We start from the raw sequence: 14,288 nt of genomic DNA, 5'->3' as shown, positions 1-14,288 counted from the left end.
AGGGAAGTCAGTGGATGCGGCAAACATCACCACTGTTTCTTGAAGAAACTGTCAGCAACCTGCAGCAGCCACCACCCTGATCCGTCAGCAGCCATTGACATCCACGCACCACCCTACACCAGCAAAAGATTATGACTCACTGCAAGCTCAGATGGTGCTAGCATTTTTTAGCAATAAACTATTTGTAAATTAAGGCATGTACATTATGGTTTTTTAGACATAATGCTATCGCATACTTAACAGACTACAGTATAGTTTAAACATAACTTTTATATGCACTGGGAAATCAAAAAAATTTGTGTGACTTGCTTTATTGTGATGTTCTGGAACCAAAGTGTAATATCTGTGAGCTATGCCTGTCTATGAACGTTTTCCTACTTACATACACTGAAACTAATTCACCGAGGGGACAGAGTGATTTTATATGGGGAACATGTGCACCTTTTGAGTGATATCCTGTTAGCCTGTGGGCACAAAAATCAAAGACTAAATTAGGGCAAGAATACAAATTCCCTAAACTGGGAAACACACACACACAAAACACAGAACAAAATAAACCAAAAAAAACCCAAAAAACAATGAAAATCACAGCCAAACAAAACTCCTAAAAGAATAAGAAATAAGATCGCTATTAAAGAAAATTTTGCAAGTAAGTGCACTGGTATCCAGGTAAGAATTTTAAAAGGGCATTATTTGTAATGTTAAAATAAAATTAAATTTAGTATTGCAAAATTATCTCAATAAAAAGTTATGTAATTATGAAATTATACTTTCCTAGCTGTATAAAACACATTAAAAATTAAGAATATTATTTTCTTGGGAAAAAAATAATTTATTATATATAAAGCTGATTAAAATACACATAATATATCTCCAGTAAACTAATTTAAGTGCATATATATATATATATATATATATATACACACTTAATTTTTAAATACACTCTAAAAGCTGTTATGCATTTCCATAGCCCAGGTGTTCAATTTCTTCTCAATGGTGGAAAACACGGGAAAGACATGGAACTCAAAAGGAACCTAAAATACCATAAAAATTCATTAAAAACAATCATGAGTATAAAACAGTTCATTAGTTTAAAAATAACTAAAAGCTAAAATATTTATATTTAGAAAATTAGTGAATCATGTCAGTACAAAATTTTATTTGTCTAAAAAACAGCTTATACAGAAACATTTATAACATTAAAATATATATAACATTTAACTGTCTCTATTGAAAAAAAACCTAACAGCAATTTCAGTAGCTATAATTTTTTGTACTCTTACAGTAACAGTGATTATTAACAGATTTTGAGTTGTTTTCACAGTACTAACAAAAGCAGGATTTACAAGAGGAAATGTAGACACCAGCCAACCTTTATTTCCTACCTAGAAAAGGCTGGGTGGCTGGGTTGGTATCAGGCACCTAACCATCTAATCTCACAACGTAGGATCCAAACTGGTCAGTCCTTATAAAAACTGGTCAGTTCTTGTAACTGCACTAAGGGAACCTTTTCAAATTAGCTTCTTCGTGCCATTCCCAGGGATTCTGATTTATTAGTTCTAGGACACAGTTCGGGAATCTTTATGTCTAAAAATCCTTCCTGGGTGGTTCTCAACCTTGGTGCCATATTAGTCAAAACTTTGGGAGGTCTGAAAAACCCCAGTGTCTGTCACACACCAGATCAATAAATTGAAATTCTGGGGAAGAAACCCAGACATCAGTGTATTTTTTAGTGTATCTTTGTGTTTTGTTGTTTAATCAGTATTTTAAAAAGATTCCCAGGTTACTTCGATGTGCAGCCAAGACTGAGAACCAGTTCTGGGCGACTCTGGCCATGGCCAGGCTGGAAAGCACTGTTCTGACATACCCACCGGGACCGCTCTCCACCTAATGTGTTACCCTGAGCCGACAGGCTGTCTTCCACCCCTGCTCCTCTCTTCTTCTGGCTTGTGTTCGGTTTAGAAAAAGAAAGGAGAAAGGTACTTCTGCCTGCTCTCTCTCGGGGATTTCAATGACAGCACTGCAGGTACAGATGGGGGGGCCTGCTACTCTGATTTGGAATTTATACAGGAATGCAGTTATGCTACTTTTCAATATTTGTATTTTTAAAAGAAAAAAAAATTATTTCCCCAACCAAATCTTACAGCACTTTATACAGAATACCTAACCCATGTATATCATAAAACAGAACATACATGTTACTGAATTACGTCTAGAAAGTACATAAATGAACAAGACCAAATTCCATATTAAAGTAAATGCATACATTCCACAAGTAAATAAACTGACCTGATTCACTAACTTTCCCTGAAAAAATTATGTAACCAAAAGGACAGGATAGAAAACTTGGCAACAGATGTAAAATACCCATAAAAGATCTGCTCAATCAATACTGGTATTTAGAAGTAATTCTTTTAAATTGCAAAAAATTACTGTTTAATCTGGATCAATGGGTGGAAGGGACAAACCATTTCTAAGAAAAACAAAAAAAAGTACTGCCCCAAAAAGGATACAAGAAAGGATACACTTTGAATGAGTTTACACTGGAATTTAGCAGGAACGCTTCTAAAGAACAGCAGGACCCGTTCAACTTCTTCTTATTTCACATGAAATTTATAAGTAAGTGATTTGTTTTAAAGCGCACACTGAAAATTGTTTCTTTAACTGTCTCACTAAGGTGTCTGCGGGATTTCTGACTACACCAATACAGACACTTTAAGATAAATTCAAATACTCACAGTATCTCCCAAGAGGGATAAACATGAAGCAAAATCTTCTCTAAATTATATGTTTTCAGCTTAACCGGTAATTCTGACCCCTTCACTTCATGTTCTTCCAGTATACAAAGGCGGAAAAGTTTTAAATAAATATATTTCCATTCATCTTCCTTAAATCAGTCAATGTCACACACAACTTCAAGTTGGAAATGTAATTCTACCATTTTTAATAATAAAATTACTTAAGTATGCATTAAAGTTACATATTTGAAAGACAAAATATTTCATTCCACATAACACACATGTGTATTTCTCTGAAGCATTCGATTAGTAATTTAATGTACATTCTCAGGCCCCACAAGGTGAGCTGAGCCATCTGGCCTGGCCTGGCCGACACGCTGTCACAGGAAAACTCGGGGGTTGGTTCCCGAGGTCCCCACCCCAGACCTACTGAATCAGAAACTCTTGCAATCAGACGCACTCCCCTTATAAAATTCATTCTCCAAAGGTAACCTTTACATATAAATAGGCTTTATTCTGTAGTTGTAATTTTGAAGTTTAATGGGGATTAACTGCAGTTAGACAGAGACAGAGATGGATATGGACAGATGGATGCATGAACCTGACTGGTCCTTTAAAAGCCTTAGGAGATACTTGACTTGACTTTCCTTGGAGTTGTGCACAGGTGAGATGGGGCTGGGGAAACGTCCTCGATAAGAGCTTAGGTGGCAAAACCTCAAAAAACTCTTTTATTAATTCACACCCACACTTACCTTCACCAATTTTTATCACTTCCTCTTTCCTTCTTTAGAATCTTGTTTTGGTCTAGCAGATCGAGCAAACTGCTGATATTTAAAAATTAAGGTTTCCTTCACAAACATGAAAGTCATCTTTTCTAAATAATTATCAAGAACTTTCTAATTTAGGGTAGAAATACAGTTTTTGAACTTATGTTTTATATTTATTTTTATACTCTCAAGACATTTGTGAATTATTTTATCTACCTGCTGTCCATGATTTTGGGAAGAAATTAAAAATTGACTTTTCTCTCCAGTCAGTATCTTTTACACCCAGACCTTCATCCATCCCCCTGGTTTCTAGCTTGCAAACTGCATTAACCATTAAAAGCAGTATGGCTAATCAACGATATATTTTGGTTAGTAAAATTCTGAAGTACAAATATAAATTACAATGTGATAAAATATAAAATAAAACTAAAATGAACCATCTTTCCTTAATGACTCCAAATGTATTTCCGGATACTGTCGTCTTAGGCTTAGAGTGAATACATACATACTTTTGAGCTGTACAAGTGAAACATTTAGACTTGGCTAAATTTTAATAACCTCACACTGCTGAGGTTCCTTTATTCTCCAATAGACACCTAAACATCACTCACTTGACTCAGGTAGGCGGGTCTGTAACTGAGCATCTCAAGGTAGAGTGCCAGGTGTCGAGTCTTCTAAAGGAAGATAAAATTAGTCTCAATTACACCCTTCTCCTAAAAACTAGTCTTTGGAACAGGCTGATTTAAAGGATACAACCACCATGGGTTTTCCAAACAGGACATATCCATTAGCCTCCTTTAAGGCTTTTGCGGCTGCCTTTTCGTTGGGGAGTCCGACAAAGGCTTGTCCTTTCATGCGGCCCTCCTTCATCAGGCGGATATCAAACCTGGAAGTCACAAAGGTGTGGTTTCGATTCAGAGAATGTCAAACCATGATGATGAAATGAACAGAGACGTGTCAAACGACTTAAAGTGTTGCCATTCAGAGTAAACACAACTATACAATCAGCACATGAACTACTCTGGCTTCCTAAACCTGTATTTTGTGTTCAGTTCTAAAACTGATCCTGTAAGTAGGTGCTATGAGCTTGGGGATGTGCTTATACCTATTGTTTAGCTACTTTAAATGTATTTATGTGATTTAAAAATTATATTACTAGCAACTATAAAAGTAAATTTAAGTTTTTACTTTATATTACTATTTTTACAAAATGTCATGCAGCCAATTCAGTACTATCTACTCAACCTAGAAAACCAGACTCTCTGGGGGATGGACCCAGAAAACTGTTTACCAAGTTCTCCAGGCCACTCCTATGCAGGTTAGCGCTGGAGAACCTGGCCTTTGAAGCCAGAGTTGATGATGGAGCCTGCCTGTCCTATAAACAGTTACTAGAACCCAGCAGCGAGCAGTCAGTTATGTATTATGTATGCTGCTCTCACACTACACAGACAGAACTGAGTGGCTGCAACAGGTACCATGTGGCCTGCAATACAATTAACATTAAATGTTTACTCCCTGCCCATTTACAAAGAAATGTGCTGATTCCTGTTTACCACTAAAGGAAAAATGCTGGAAAAAACAGGGTTACTTCGTAACAGACTAAAAGAAAAATCCGAGAATGTGACAGCTGCTTACATTATCCGCTGTGTGTCTGATGAAAAGTCAACATATCTTCCAAAAATAAACTTAAGGTCCTAGAATTTCAACAACAAAAAACAAGTAAGGAAGTCAGCAAAAATAAATAAATAATAAAAAAAATTATTTATAAATTTCAACCCACCTTTTCTTGAACATGTTTAGCTAAATTCTTTACATAAATTCTACAGTTTGGTTCACCAGGTTCATAACTTCTGAAAACCGAAAGCGTTTCCATTTCTTATTTAAAAACAAAACAAGGAGATAAAATTAAGATTTTTTTTATCTATCAAAAAAACCAACATTCAAAATAACTGTTAAATCAACAAAAAAAGCATTATGAAAATGTTAAAACCATAAAAATTAATAGCAATATTACTAGTGGGATAAAAATACCCATTAAAAATATGAATTAAAAATATGAAATAGTTTAATATTTTTAGGCATCCAAAATAACTAAAATTTATCCAATAAAATATCTACTATTATAGCTCCTTTAAGATGAGTTACTTTACTAGAAAGACTGAACTGAATTAATGTTATCAATGTTGGTGTAACTGTTTTGCTTTAAGTCAAGTTCCCAAACCACCAGGCACCAGCACATGCAAATGTAAGAAAGTTCTCACACACAATAATCGAGTGTTTCAGACAAACAGCAGCTCCTCAACCCGCACTACTACTCCTACATAGTGTCAATGGTCTGTCCCCAATAACCAGATGTTCTATGCAAAGATGCCTGTTAGAAGCCTAGTTCCCATTATCATGGGAAAAATTATAAGATGTTACACATCAATCTAAAACCCCTAAACATGTTCCTAAAATGTACAAAAAAAAACAGGAAAAATCCTTTGGAGATCAAAAACCATCATGTAAGGATATAAAATCCTTAAATACGGACTTCCAATCACCAAATAAAGGTTATTATTTATAAACAACGTCTGGGTCTATCAGCAGGAACAGTCTCCAGAATACGGGCCAGTAACGTGTCTGTGATGTCACAGAAGGTTTTAGGAATGAAAACCGAAATCTTTTCCAAACAAACAGGAACTGGAAATGCACTGAGAGGGACCTTCCTCCCTGTGGAGTCTGTGCACTACCCCCCAACCCTGGAGGTGAAGAACGCTAACGAGGGGTGTTCTGAAGTTTGTTTCTCAGGGTAAACAACAGGACAAGACTTGTTGAGTTTTGAAGGGCTGAAGAGACTTAAGACAAAGTAAGTGCTGGTGATTTCACAGAATTACCTTCTCTAGAAATCCTGCCCTTTTCCAGCTCCCTCCGAGAAATACACTCCGAGGGCATCTCATCAGAGTCTTCCTTCCTCTCCTCCGCGATGTCCAAGTTAGGTCTGGGGAAGATTTTTCCAAACCCTACGCTGGATGCATCGGCTCCGGTGGCAGGTAAATCTAAGAGGTAACGTCAACAGCAGCCATTAAGAATCCGTCCCTTCAAGACAGTCTTAGTTTTCCACTTTTAATATTTAATATAACTTTGGCACTGAGCCCTCTGGTGCTTTTCTCGGCACTTTGAACCAAGTTATTAACAGTGGAATTATTAAGTAGTGGAATAGAGGACAGTGGGGTTTGAAGCACCAACTTTTAAAAATGTTACTCTACATACCCGTTTTGATTACACTTCCTGTAAGCTTGCATTACTTCCAAAATTAAAATAAAAGATTTAAAGAACAAAGGAATGCCATTATAGTATCAAATTAATGCCTAAAACCAGCAGAGAAAGATCTATAATTTCAATAAATTATCTTTAAACTTAAAACAGTATCTTGCTAAACAGTGTTCCATGTTCTTTAGATTAAAAAAAATTTATATAAAATCTACATCTCGCAAGATAGTTACATTGCTGTTTTCTAACCAATATGATTATACTAACAAAACCCCTGAACATCACATTTAACAAGCAATGGAAACAGCAGTACAAACCCAACTAAATTTCACCCTGGGGGTCACTACCAGCAAAAGGCACCAGTGACATCCTCATCGTGAAGCACCAGTTTTAATTACATAAAGAAGTTCGTAATGAAGAGGATTCATGATACTGAGGAAGACCCAACTGCATATTTTAAATATAGTTCACAAATACTAAGAGATACTACATACAGAATTTAATTCTAACACAAACGCTGACTGAGAAGTGTTTACGTGAGTATTGAAGAGCCAGATCATACTCACCAGGATTCTGTTCTTCAAAACCTTCCTTTTCCGAGTCTTTCTTAAGTGCAGCTGGCATGTCAGTAGATATATGGAATTCAATTTTTTTATTGCCTACAGGCAGTGGTTGATCAAACACATCTGAGGGTGACAGCACCTGGTGTAAACTGCTGTTTGTAAATAATCACAGTGTTACTTTTTAACTGCAAACAGTATCCCATGTAAGACACTACTTTGTGTTTACTGTTCATCTATAAAGCTAACACTGACAGGGCACTGGACACTATAGGAATTTCACAAAGCAAAACTTCCACTTAATACTTTGATAATAATGTGGTTCATATTAATTATTTTTAATTGTTCAGAGCTGCTGTAGGGATTGAGTGCATGGGACTGTGGGTCAGGACATACATGGGGAGGAAACATACAAGGATTAAGGACTCATCCCTTTAAAAATGGAGAAAAGATAATTTTAACAAACCCCTTTCTCAATTTATGAAGTTACAAGTTCAAGGGAAATGTACATTGTAGAAAAGTTCAATTAGATTAAAATTGCAATTAAGAGTAATTTTATCTGATTAAGACACTAAAAAACATGGAGCTCCAAGGCAAACAGGCAGGTAACTGACATCTCTGCCCTACTGATTTTAAGTACTGGGAGTTCAGAGCCCATACTTCACAATCCAGGACAGACCTACCTGTGGGAAACAGACGCAGGCGTGGCCAGCATGTCCTTTATTTTCCGCTTTTTCCTCACATGGCGCTGCTTAGTTGCCTTTGGTCTTTTGGGCTGAAGATTTGCTAATTCCATTAGTTTGGCCATTCTACCTTGGGGGAGGGGAAAGGAAAAAATATTCCTGTACACCTGAAGGCTGCCGGCTCCACCCCTGGTCAGGGCGCCAACAGGAGGCAACTGACCGATGTTTCTCTCTCCCCCTTCCTCTCTCTAAAAATCAATAGACATATCCCTGGGTGAGGATTAAAAAATTATAATAATAACAAGAGGAAATCTCTTGGAATCCCAGCAGGTGTCACCTGGGGTACGGACCTCTGTCTGCCCTCGTCGTCGCTGCTTTCGTATTCTGACTCTGTGCTCGAGAAGTCCTCGTCGTCCTCTGGCAAAGGGGGTTCCGCGGGCGGCCGAGGAGATGAGGGGGGCAGAGGTGCATGTAATGGCATGTAGTCTTCATACTAAACAACAGAATAGCCCATGCTGTTTCCAGGACAGAAAGAGCACTTCCGCTCGATGCACGCCTCTCCTGTCCCTAGCTTGGGATATTCTTACAGGCTCTGCACACACCACACCGAGGGGCACCTGCTGTGCAGGCGGCTTGCTGAGCAAAACTCCGTTTCTTCTCCCTGGGCACCTGGCTGTGTAAATTTCCAAATGTCCCTGGCAAGCAGATTTCACCATGGAACTGAGCTCTAGCCAGAGGAGTGTTGACATGAAAACCTTTCACACATAATGCTCTTCCTCCCTGCTCTGCAGGCTGAGTGGCAATGCCCGCATCAGCCTGGGGACGCCAGTGGTGGAGAAAGCTGAGGTCTGCTGAAGGACTCAGAGCAGAACATCACTCTGCCCTGTTTTGGAATGAATGTGGCTTGAGCAAGAAGTGGTTTATATTGTGTGAAGTGACTAAATGAGTAAGGCTTGCATTTTTTTGGTTAACTACAGTTGGTATAATCTTAACTAATATCCCTACACTGTGCTACGCACTGAGGTGGTGGGTGGCAGAGGAAAATTATGAAGCTAAGAGTATACACACTAGAAAAGCAGCCCATCCACAACACACAACAGAAAAGTAAATTTTCTATGTAACCTTCAGCACTGGAAATAATCTCATTGCTGTCATCTAAGAAAAGGACTGTGGCAAAATAACAACTAGAATTGTTCCAGAGCAAACCAAGCTTATTATCTAAATTAGTGATAAATTTGCATAGTAAATTCTAATTAGAATATTAGCAACCTTTCTCAAGTGACGCTCCATATGCCACAAAACCAGAAAAGGGGAATTTGAGATAATCCAGCTTACTCCAGGTAACTAGCTCCTAGGAGGGCTCACTGCTCTGGATGGAAGCAGTAACCACTCAGCACAGGTGAGGGCCTCCTCCATGGTCTGGCTCTGTCCTCTCCCACCTTCAGTTCTCCACCTGACTGTTACCATTGTCACATTAACTTTGTATTTGCTCCTTACTGTCAGTGCACATTCGAGGTCACTGGCACAACATTTGTAAAACCCACCTCTGGAGGAGAAATTCTGAATCTTGAAAATTCTAAGAGCTTCCTTACCATGGGAGGCCGTGCAGTGACTGGTCCAAAAGGTGTGGGCAAGTTCATTTTATTCATAAGATGAAGCACCTTAAATTGACAAAGCATTTAGAATCACTTAGTAAAACAGCGATTCGACTCATGTTTCATGTGCTTAAAACTCTGCGGTGACAGTACCGATGAATGCAGTGCAGGGGCCAGAAGACCACTCACCTTTATGACCCCAGGACAGGGCTATGCAAGGCCCCGAGTATCTCAGATTAGCCTTCCTAAAATGTGTGTGAACTCTACAATTATTCTCATTATTAAAATGCAAAATCTTTGAAATGTTATTTTTCCCTTGATTATTGTGAAATTAGGAAATACAGAGAAGTAAAATAAGGAAATGATTCATATGTTGAATCCTTGCCCCCAATGTGATGGTATTAGGAGGTGGGTTGGGGGGGAGGAGACTTTAGGAAGTAATTAGATCATATGGTAGAGCCCCCATGAATGGATTAGTGTATCTTATGAAAGGGAACCTGAGAGCTCTCACCCTCTTTGGGCCAGGGAAGTATTCTACTCACCTGGACGTAGAACTTGGGCACACTTGCCAAAGCGTTTACTATGTTTGCGAGGATTGTGCTCGACGGCGGGGGGTACATGTACTTGAGGCATGAATTCAGAGGAAATGTCAGCCTAAAAAAATATTTAAAACACTTTATCATGTTTGACTGAGTTTTGTACCAATAACTTTTAGGAAATCTGATAACATACAAAATTGTTCCAATAATTCAGTACTCCAGATTTACTCTGTGCCTAATAGATCCAAATTAAGTACATTTAGGAAGGAACTTGCCTTCTGACTGCATTAAAGGGAAATAGATTTTCCTTAGCAGACCTTATCTTATAGCTCTGAACATTCTAATGGAACCAAGTTCAGTGACAGACCCCCACAGCTCAAAATGCTTAATCAACAGATTAAAAATATAGATGAAAGAAATCCCTTTTAAGTAAATGCTCTTACTTACAATACACACACACAGAGCAACAAAACTAAACAACAAAATACAAACAGCGCTAACCCATGGTTTGGTGCAATTCCGTTTTCTATAGTTACACAACCAAGCTCTTTCTTCTCTCTCTCGTCTTCCACAGGCTCATCAGACCTAGGACACACAGAAGCAAGTTGATCTCATCTTTAGAAACAGAGTGAAGCACTGCACACAGGAAAAACACTATCCTTTCACACATAGCCTTATGAAAACAGTTCCACAATAAATAAAATCTCCAGATATCGGACATGGCATGTCACCTTCCACTTCTCTTCACTGCACCCCTAGGAAGACGGTGGGATAAATCTCTCTGGTGTACAATAGTGAGGCTCCAATTTCTTCAGTGTGCATTGTCCCTCCTCCCTAATTTCTTACTCAGTAGGACAGGGTTAAGGCCCAAAAATATGTATTCCAATCAAGATCCCAGAGGATGCAGCCAGTCCAGGGACTAGGCTTTGAGAACGACTGGTGTAAAGCAAATTTGTAAAGGTTATAGAACTACAAAGAGTTACCGCTAAGAACCAAATATACCAGTCTTTGATTTGGAAGGCATACCTATCCATGACACCTGCTATCTGTAATTCAGCAAAGACTTTATGCTAGCTACCTTCCCTTCACTTAAAGTTGAATGCCTTTAACCCCAAATTCCTAATATTAAATCAATTCCTAATGCACAATTAGGAACAAAAATAAATACATTTTTAATGCACTAGATTCAATTAGAGAGCTGTATCATTTACTGTTTCAAATTATTTACTTGCTAGTCTCAAAACAATCCAATAGCAATACAGCTGATTAAAAAGCACTGTCAAGTGTTAGGAAGACCTAACCATCTACATACCTTTTCTTTTTGTCAGTGCCTAAGGAGGGACACGGGGAATGAACTTGATCTTGATCTTTTGCAAATTCAACTACTAAAGTATGACCTAGAAGTTTCAGCTGGTGCAGTCTTGTCAATGCCTTCAGTTGGAAGAAAAGAGTAAAGAATTTGACAACTGCACCAAAAATTACTTGTTAGAGAACATATACATTTACACACATTGTTTGTTAATGCTATTATCACTTCCTTGGCTGTTTCTTACCCATTTCTAATCTCTGGCTGCCAAGCTTTTATTACTTATTAAGGACCGCTTCCTATCAGTCTCCCTTTTAGAAAACTGGAGCCCCAGTGAGGGCATAAATCTTTGTATTGTTCACTCAGGTACCCGGAGATCTAAAGCAGCATCTGGCACACAGTTAATCTACTATTCTTATGTCCAAATACCTAAACTTTGGTGAGTTGGCAACTGACAAAGCAAATGTAGCCTGTGGGGACCAATCTTCAAATACAAACCCTTCTGCTTTTTAAAACTATAGTTTAACATTATGTGTTATTTTTGAACCAAGACTGGATAAAAGAAAATTGTTAACTTCAATAGTAAATAAAAAAGGCGTACCTTTATAGCTGCTTTTTCATTAGGGAAAGTAGCAAAAGCTGTATGTTTCTGAAAAATAATTAAGGTACAAATTATTTCGAATTTCAGTTTTTCGCAAGGCGACCGGTCTGGTACTTTACCCGTAATAGTGACTTGATACACTGATAAAATCTTGGTGAAGGATGGACCACTGGGATCACTTTATTACTACTGATTTCATCGTGGTGGTTTCCAGTCATTTCGGATCAGACTGGAGACAAAAACTATGTGCCCGCGCGCACATGCGCCCGGGCGCCCGCACGCACACACACGAGCGCATGCACGCTCGTACGTATGTACACATGAGCGCGCGCACACATGCACACATGAGCGCACACATGCGCGCACGCACACAGACGCATGCACACGCGCACGCACAGCACGTCTGACACACTGTCAAATAGTTTAACAGACCATAAAATGAAAAACGGCTGCAATACCCAAAGGACCATCCTTCAACCATCCTAAAGTATAAAATACCTGCCATTTTATAACACGTCTAAAGATCTTAAACTTCATATGGCCAAATGCAGAGTTTAAAATGTTCAACCAAAAATAATTCCCCTGGGCTTTATCTTTGTAATAAGGGTTCAACTTCAGAAGTCTCTTTTAAAAGTACAAATTGTAAATATTTTTGAAACGGTCAGAGAAGGAACGTCGGTCAGAAGACGACGCTGTGACAGCGGTCAGCGTGGCCCACAGCACTGGCGGCCGCCTGAGCAAGCTCCGCACGGGCACGGCTGTCCAGCCTGACGCGGAACGGCCGGAGCGTGCGCTGAGCCGCGGAGTACCCGCGGGTGCGGGGTACAGCGGGCCCCCCGCGAGGCCGCCGCGACCTCCGCACCCCCTTCGTCATTCTGCGCAGGAGCGCGGAGCCGTCCGGCGCCGGGCCGAGCGGGTCCCCGCGCGGCCGCGCTCAGCCCCGCCGCCTGCCCGTCACCGGGGAGAGCCCCACCCGCGGCCGGTCTCGCGGGAACGCGGCCGCGCGCCCCCGGCCCAGCGCGGAGCCGCCCGCCCGGCGCGCCGCGGGGCAAACGAGCGGGGCCCAGAGGCCGCGCGCCCCAAGGGACGGCCGTGCTCCCCCGCTGTCTGTCTGCCTGCCCCTCGCTCCCCAGGGAACCAAGGTCGTTTCAAGTCCTTTGTTCCCAAATGTCCGAGTGGGGAGTCGGGGGGAAGCGCCCCCACCTCCGAGCGCTGAGGTCCCGGGGGTCGTGCGGAGGCCGCGTCCCGCCCCCGCCTCCGGGTCGCCCGCCGCGGGCCCGGTGGGAGAGGGCGCGCCCCCCCGCCGACCCGCCTCCTCCAGGGTGGGCAGCGACGGGCGCCCCTTACCAGGCGCCCCTTGTCGGACAGGACGCGCACAGACTGCGCCCCGAAATACTTGAGCAAGTCCTCCTTCTCCTCCGCCGTCAGCTCGGCGGGCAGGTGCCGCACTAGGAGGGTGCGGTCGCCCCGCGGCGCGGAGAGCGACGGAGAGCTCGGGCACCCCCTGGGCATCGGCGGCGGGGGCTCGGGGGCCGCCATCGCCTCGGAGCCGGGCCGCAGGGACGCGGGGCGCAGGAGCCGCGGCGCAGCCCGGCGCGGAGGAGGGTGACGTTTCCGCCTCGCGCTGAGGATTCTGGTAACACGGAAACACCGCGAGAGGTGGTCGCCTTCGCGCGAGACCTGCGCCCCGCTGGAGCGACACCTCCGTGGAGGCGGGTTCCCGGGACTGAGGGGCGAGGTTCTGCAGCGAGTGGAAAGTAGCGCGGTTAAAACTCCAGGCCGCTGCTGAAGGTATTAGAGTAAAAAAAGTTTTCCGCGTGGAGCTGAGGACGGGCGGCAGGAGTCTGCGCTGCGCATGTGCGAGCGGGGAGCGGCCGGGGCGTGCGCCTGCGCAGTGCCGGCGCGCGTTTTGTCCCCGGGACCCGGCGCTCCGACCAGGGTTCGTGTCACAGAGCTGGCGGCCTCGCGGGAAAGTCCTGATAAGCCGTACGCGTGGCTCAGCCGCCCGCGGCCCCCGGGGGCGGTGCGCCCCCTTTTCCCGGCGGGAGGGCGCGCGTCGCTGCGCGGAGGCTTCGGAAACGCTGCCCGTGACGGGCAGAGCCGGGGCTGGGCCTGCGCCGGACGGCGCCGCGTTCCGAGCGCCGCTCCGCGGGGTCCCGGGGGCCGGGGAGCCGGCGGCGCCCCTCCCGCTGCGCTCGGGCCCGCCCGGCGGGGTCGGGGGCGCCGAGCACCGGGCGAGCGGGGACA

General features: G+C 42.5%; 1 protein-coding gene and 1 long non-coding RNA gene across 7 annotated transcripts in view; one reads left to right on the top strand and one right to left on the bottom strand.

The window, feature by feature from the left end:
- Positions 1–905: 905 nt before the first annotated feature.
- On the bottom strand, positions 906–13,796 carry RNPC3 (RNA binding region (RNP1, RRM) containing 3). Of its 5 annotated transcripts, none has more exons than XM_087827760.1 (15): positions 13,389–13,794; positions 12,042–12,089; positions 11,447–11,565; positions 10,636–10,719; positions 10,138–10,249; positions 9,593–9,661; positions 8,351–8,493; positions 8,001–8,126; positions 7,324–7,472; positions 6,382–6,543; positions 5,286–5,380; positions 5,141–5,199; positions 4,259–4,391; positions 3,491–3,562; positions 906–1,034 (listed from the first exon to the last, which is right to left on the bottom strand). In XM_087827760.1, the coding sequence occupies exons 1-14, from the start codon at positions 13,578–13,580 to the stop codon at positions 3,506–3,508; spliced, it is 1,548 nt and encodes a 515-aa protein (XP_087683886.1). In that variant the 5' UTR covers positions 13,581–13,794; the 3' UTR covers positions 906–1,034; positions 3,491–3,505. The 5 variants fall into 5 exon arrangements, with proteins under 5 accessions (XP_087683886.1, XP_087683888.1, XP_087683885.1 ...); XM_087827762.1 differs by lacking the exon at positions 906–1,034 and adding an exon at positions 1,900–2,593 and having other exon boundaries at positions 7,324–7,469; positions 13,389–13,796; XM_087827759.1 differs by lacking the exon at positions 906–1,034 and adding an exon at positions 1,900–2,596.
- Positions 13,647–14,288, top strand: part of LOC107537177 (uncharacterized) — a 42,482-nt gene continuing 41,840 nt past the window's right edge. For both annotated transcript variants that reach the window (XR_015716105.1, XR_001603211.2), the window contains exon 1: positions 13,647–13,832. This is a non-coding gene — a long non-coding RNA (uncharacterized LOC107537177). The remainder of the gene's footprint in view (positions 13,833–14,288) is intronic.

Source organism: Miniopterus natalensis, chromosome 19 (genome assembly GCF_054644295.1).
Source record: "Miniopterus natalensis isolate mMinNat1 chromosome 19, mMinNat1.hap1, whole genome shotgun sequence".
NCBI classification, from domain to species: Eukaryota; Metazoa; Chordata; class Mammalia; order Chiroptera; family Miniopteridae; genus Miniopterus; species Miniopterus natalensis.
Note: the sequence above shows the minus strand (reverse complement) of the source record. Positions and strands in the feature narration are given on the sequence as shown.

Bases quoted from the DNA above. Each gene is read 5' to 3' on its own strand.
- RNPC3 (XM_087827760.1), bottom strand. From the start codon at position 13,580: ATGGCGGCCCCCGAGCCCCCGCCGCCGATGCCCAGGGGGTGCCCGAGC. The intron at 6,544-7,323 runs GTGAGTATGATC...GTTACCTCTTAG, and splicing joins TTTTGAAGAACAGAATCCTG to ATTTACCTGCCACCGGAGCC. The intron at 5,200-5,285 runs GTGGGTTGAAAT...TTGAAATTCTAG, and splicing joins CTAAACATGTTCAAGAAAAG to GACCTTAAGTTTATTTTTGG.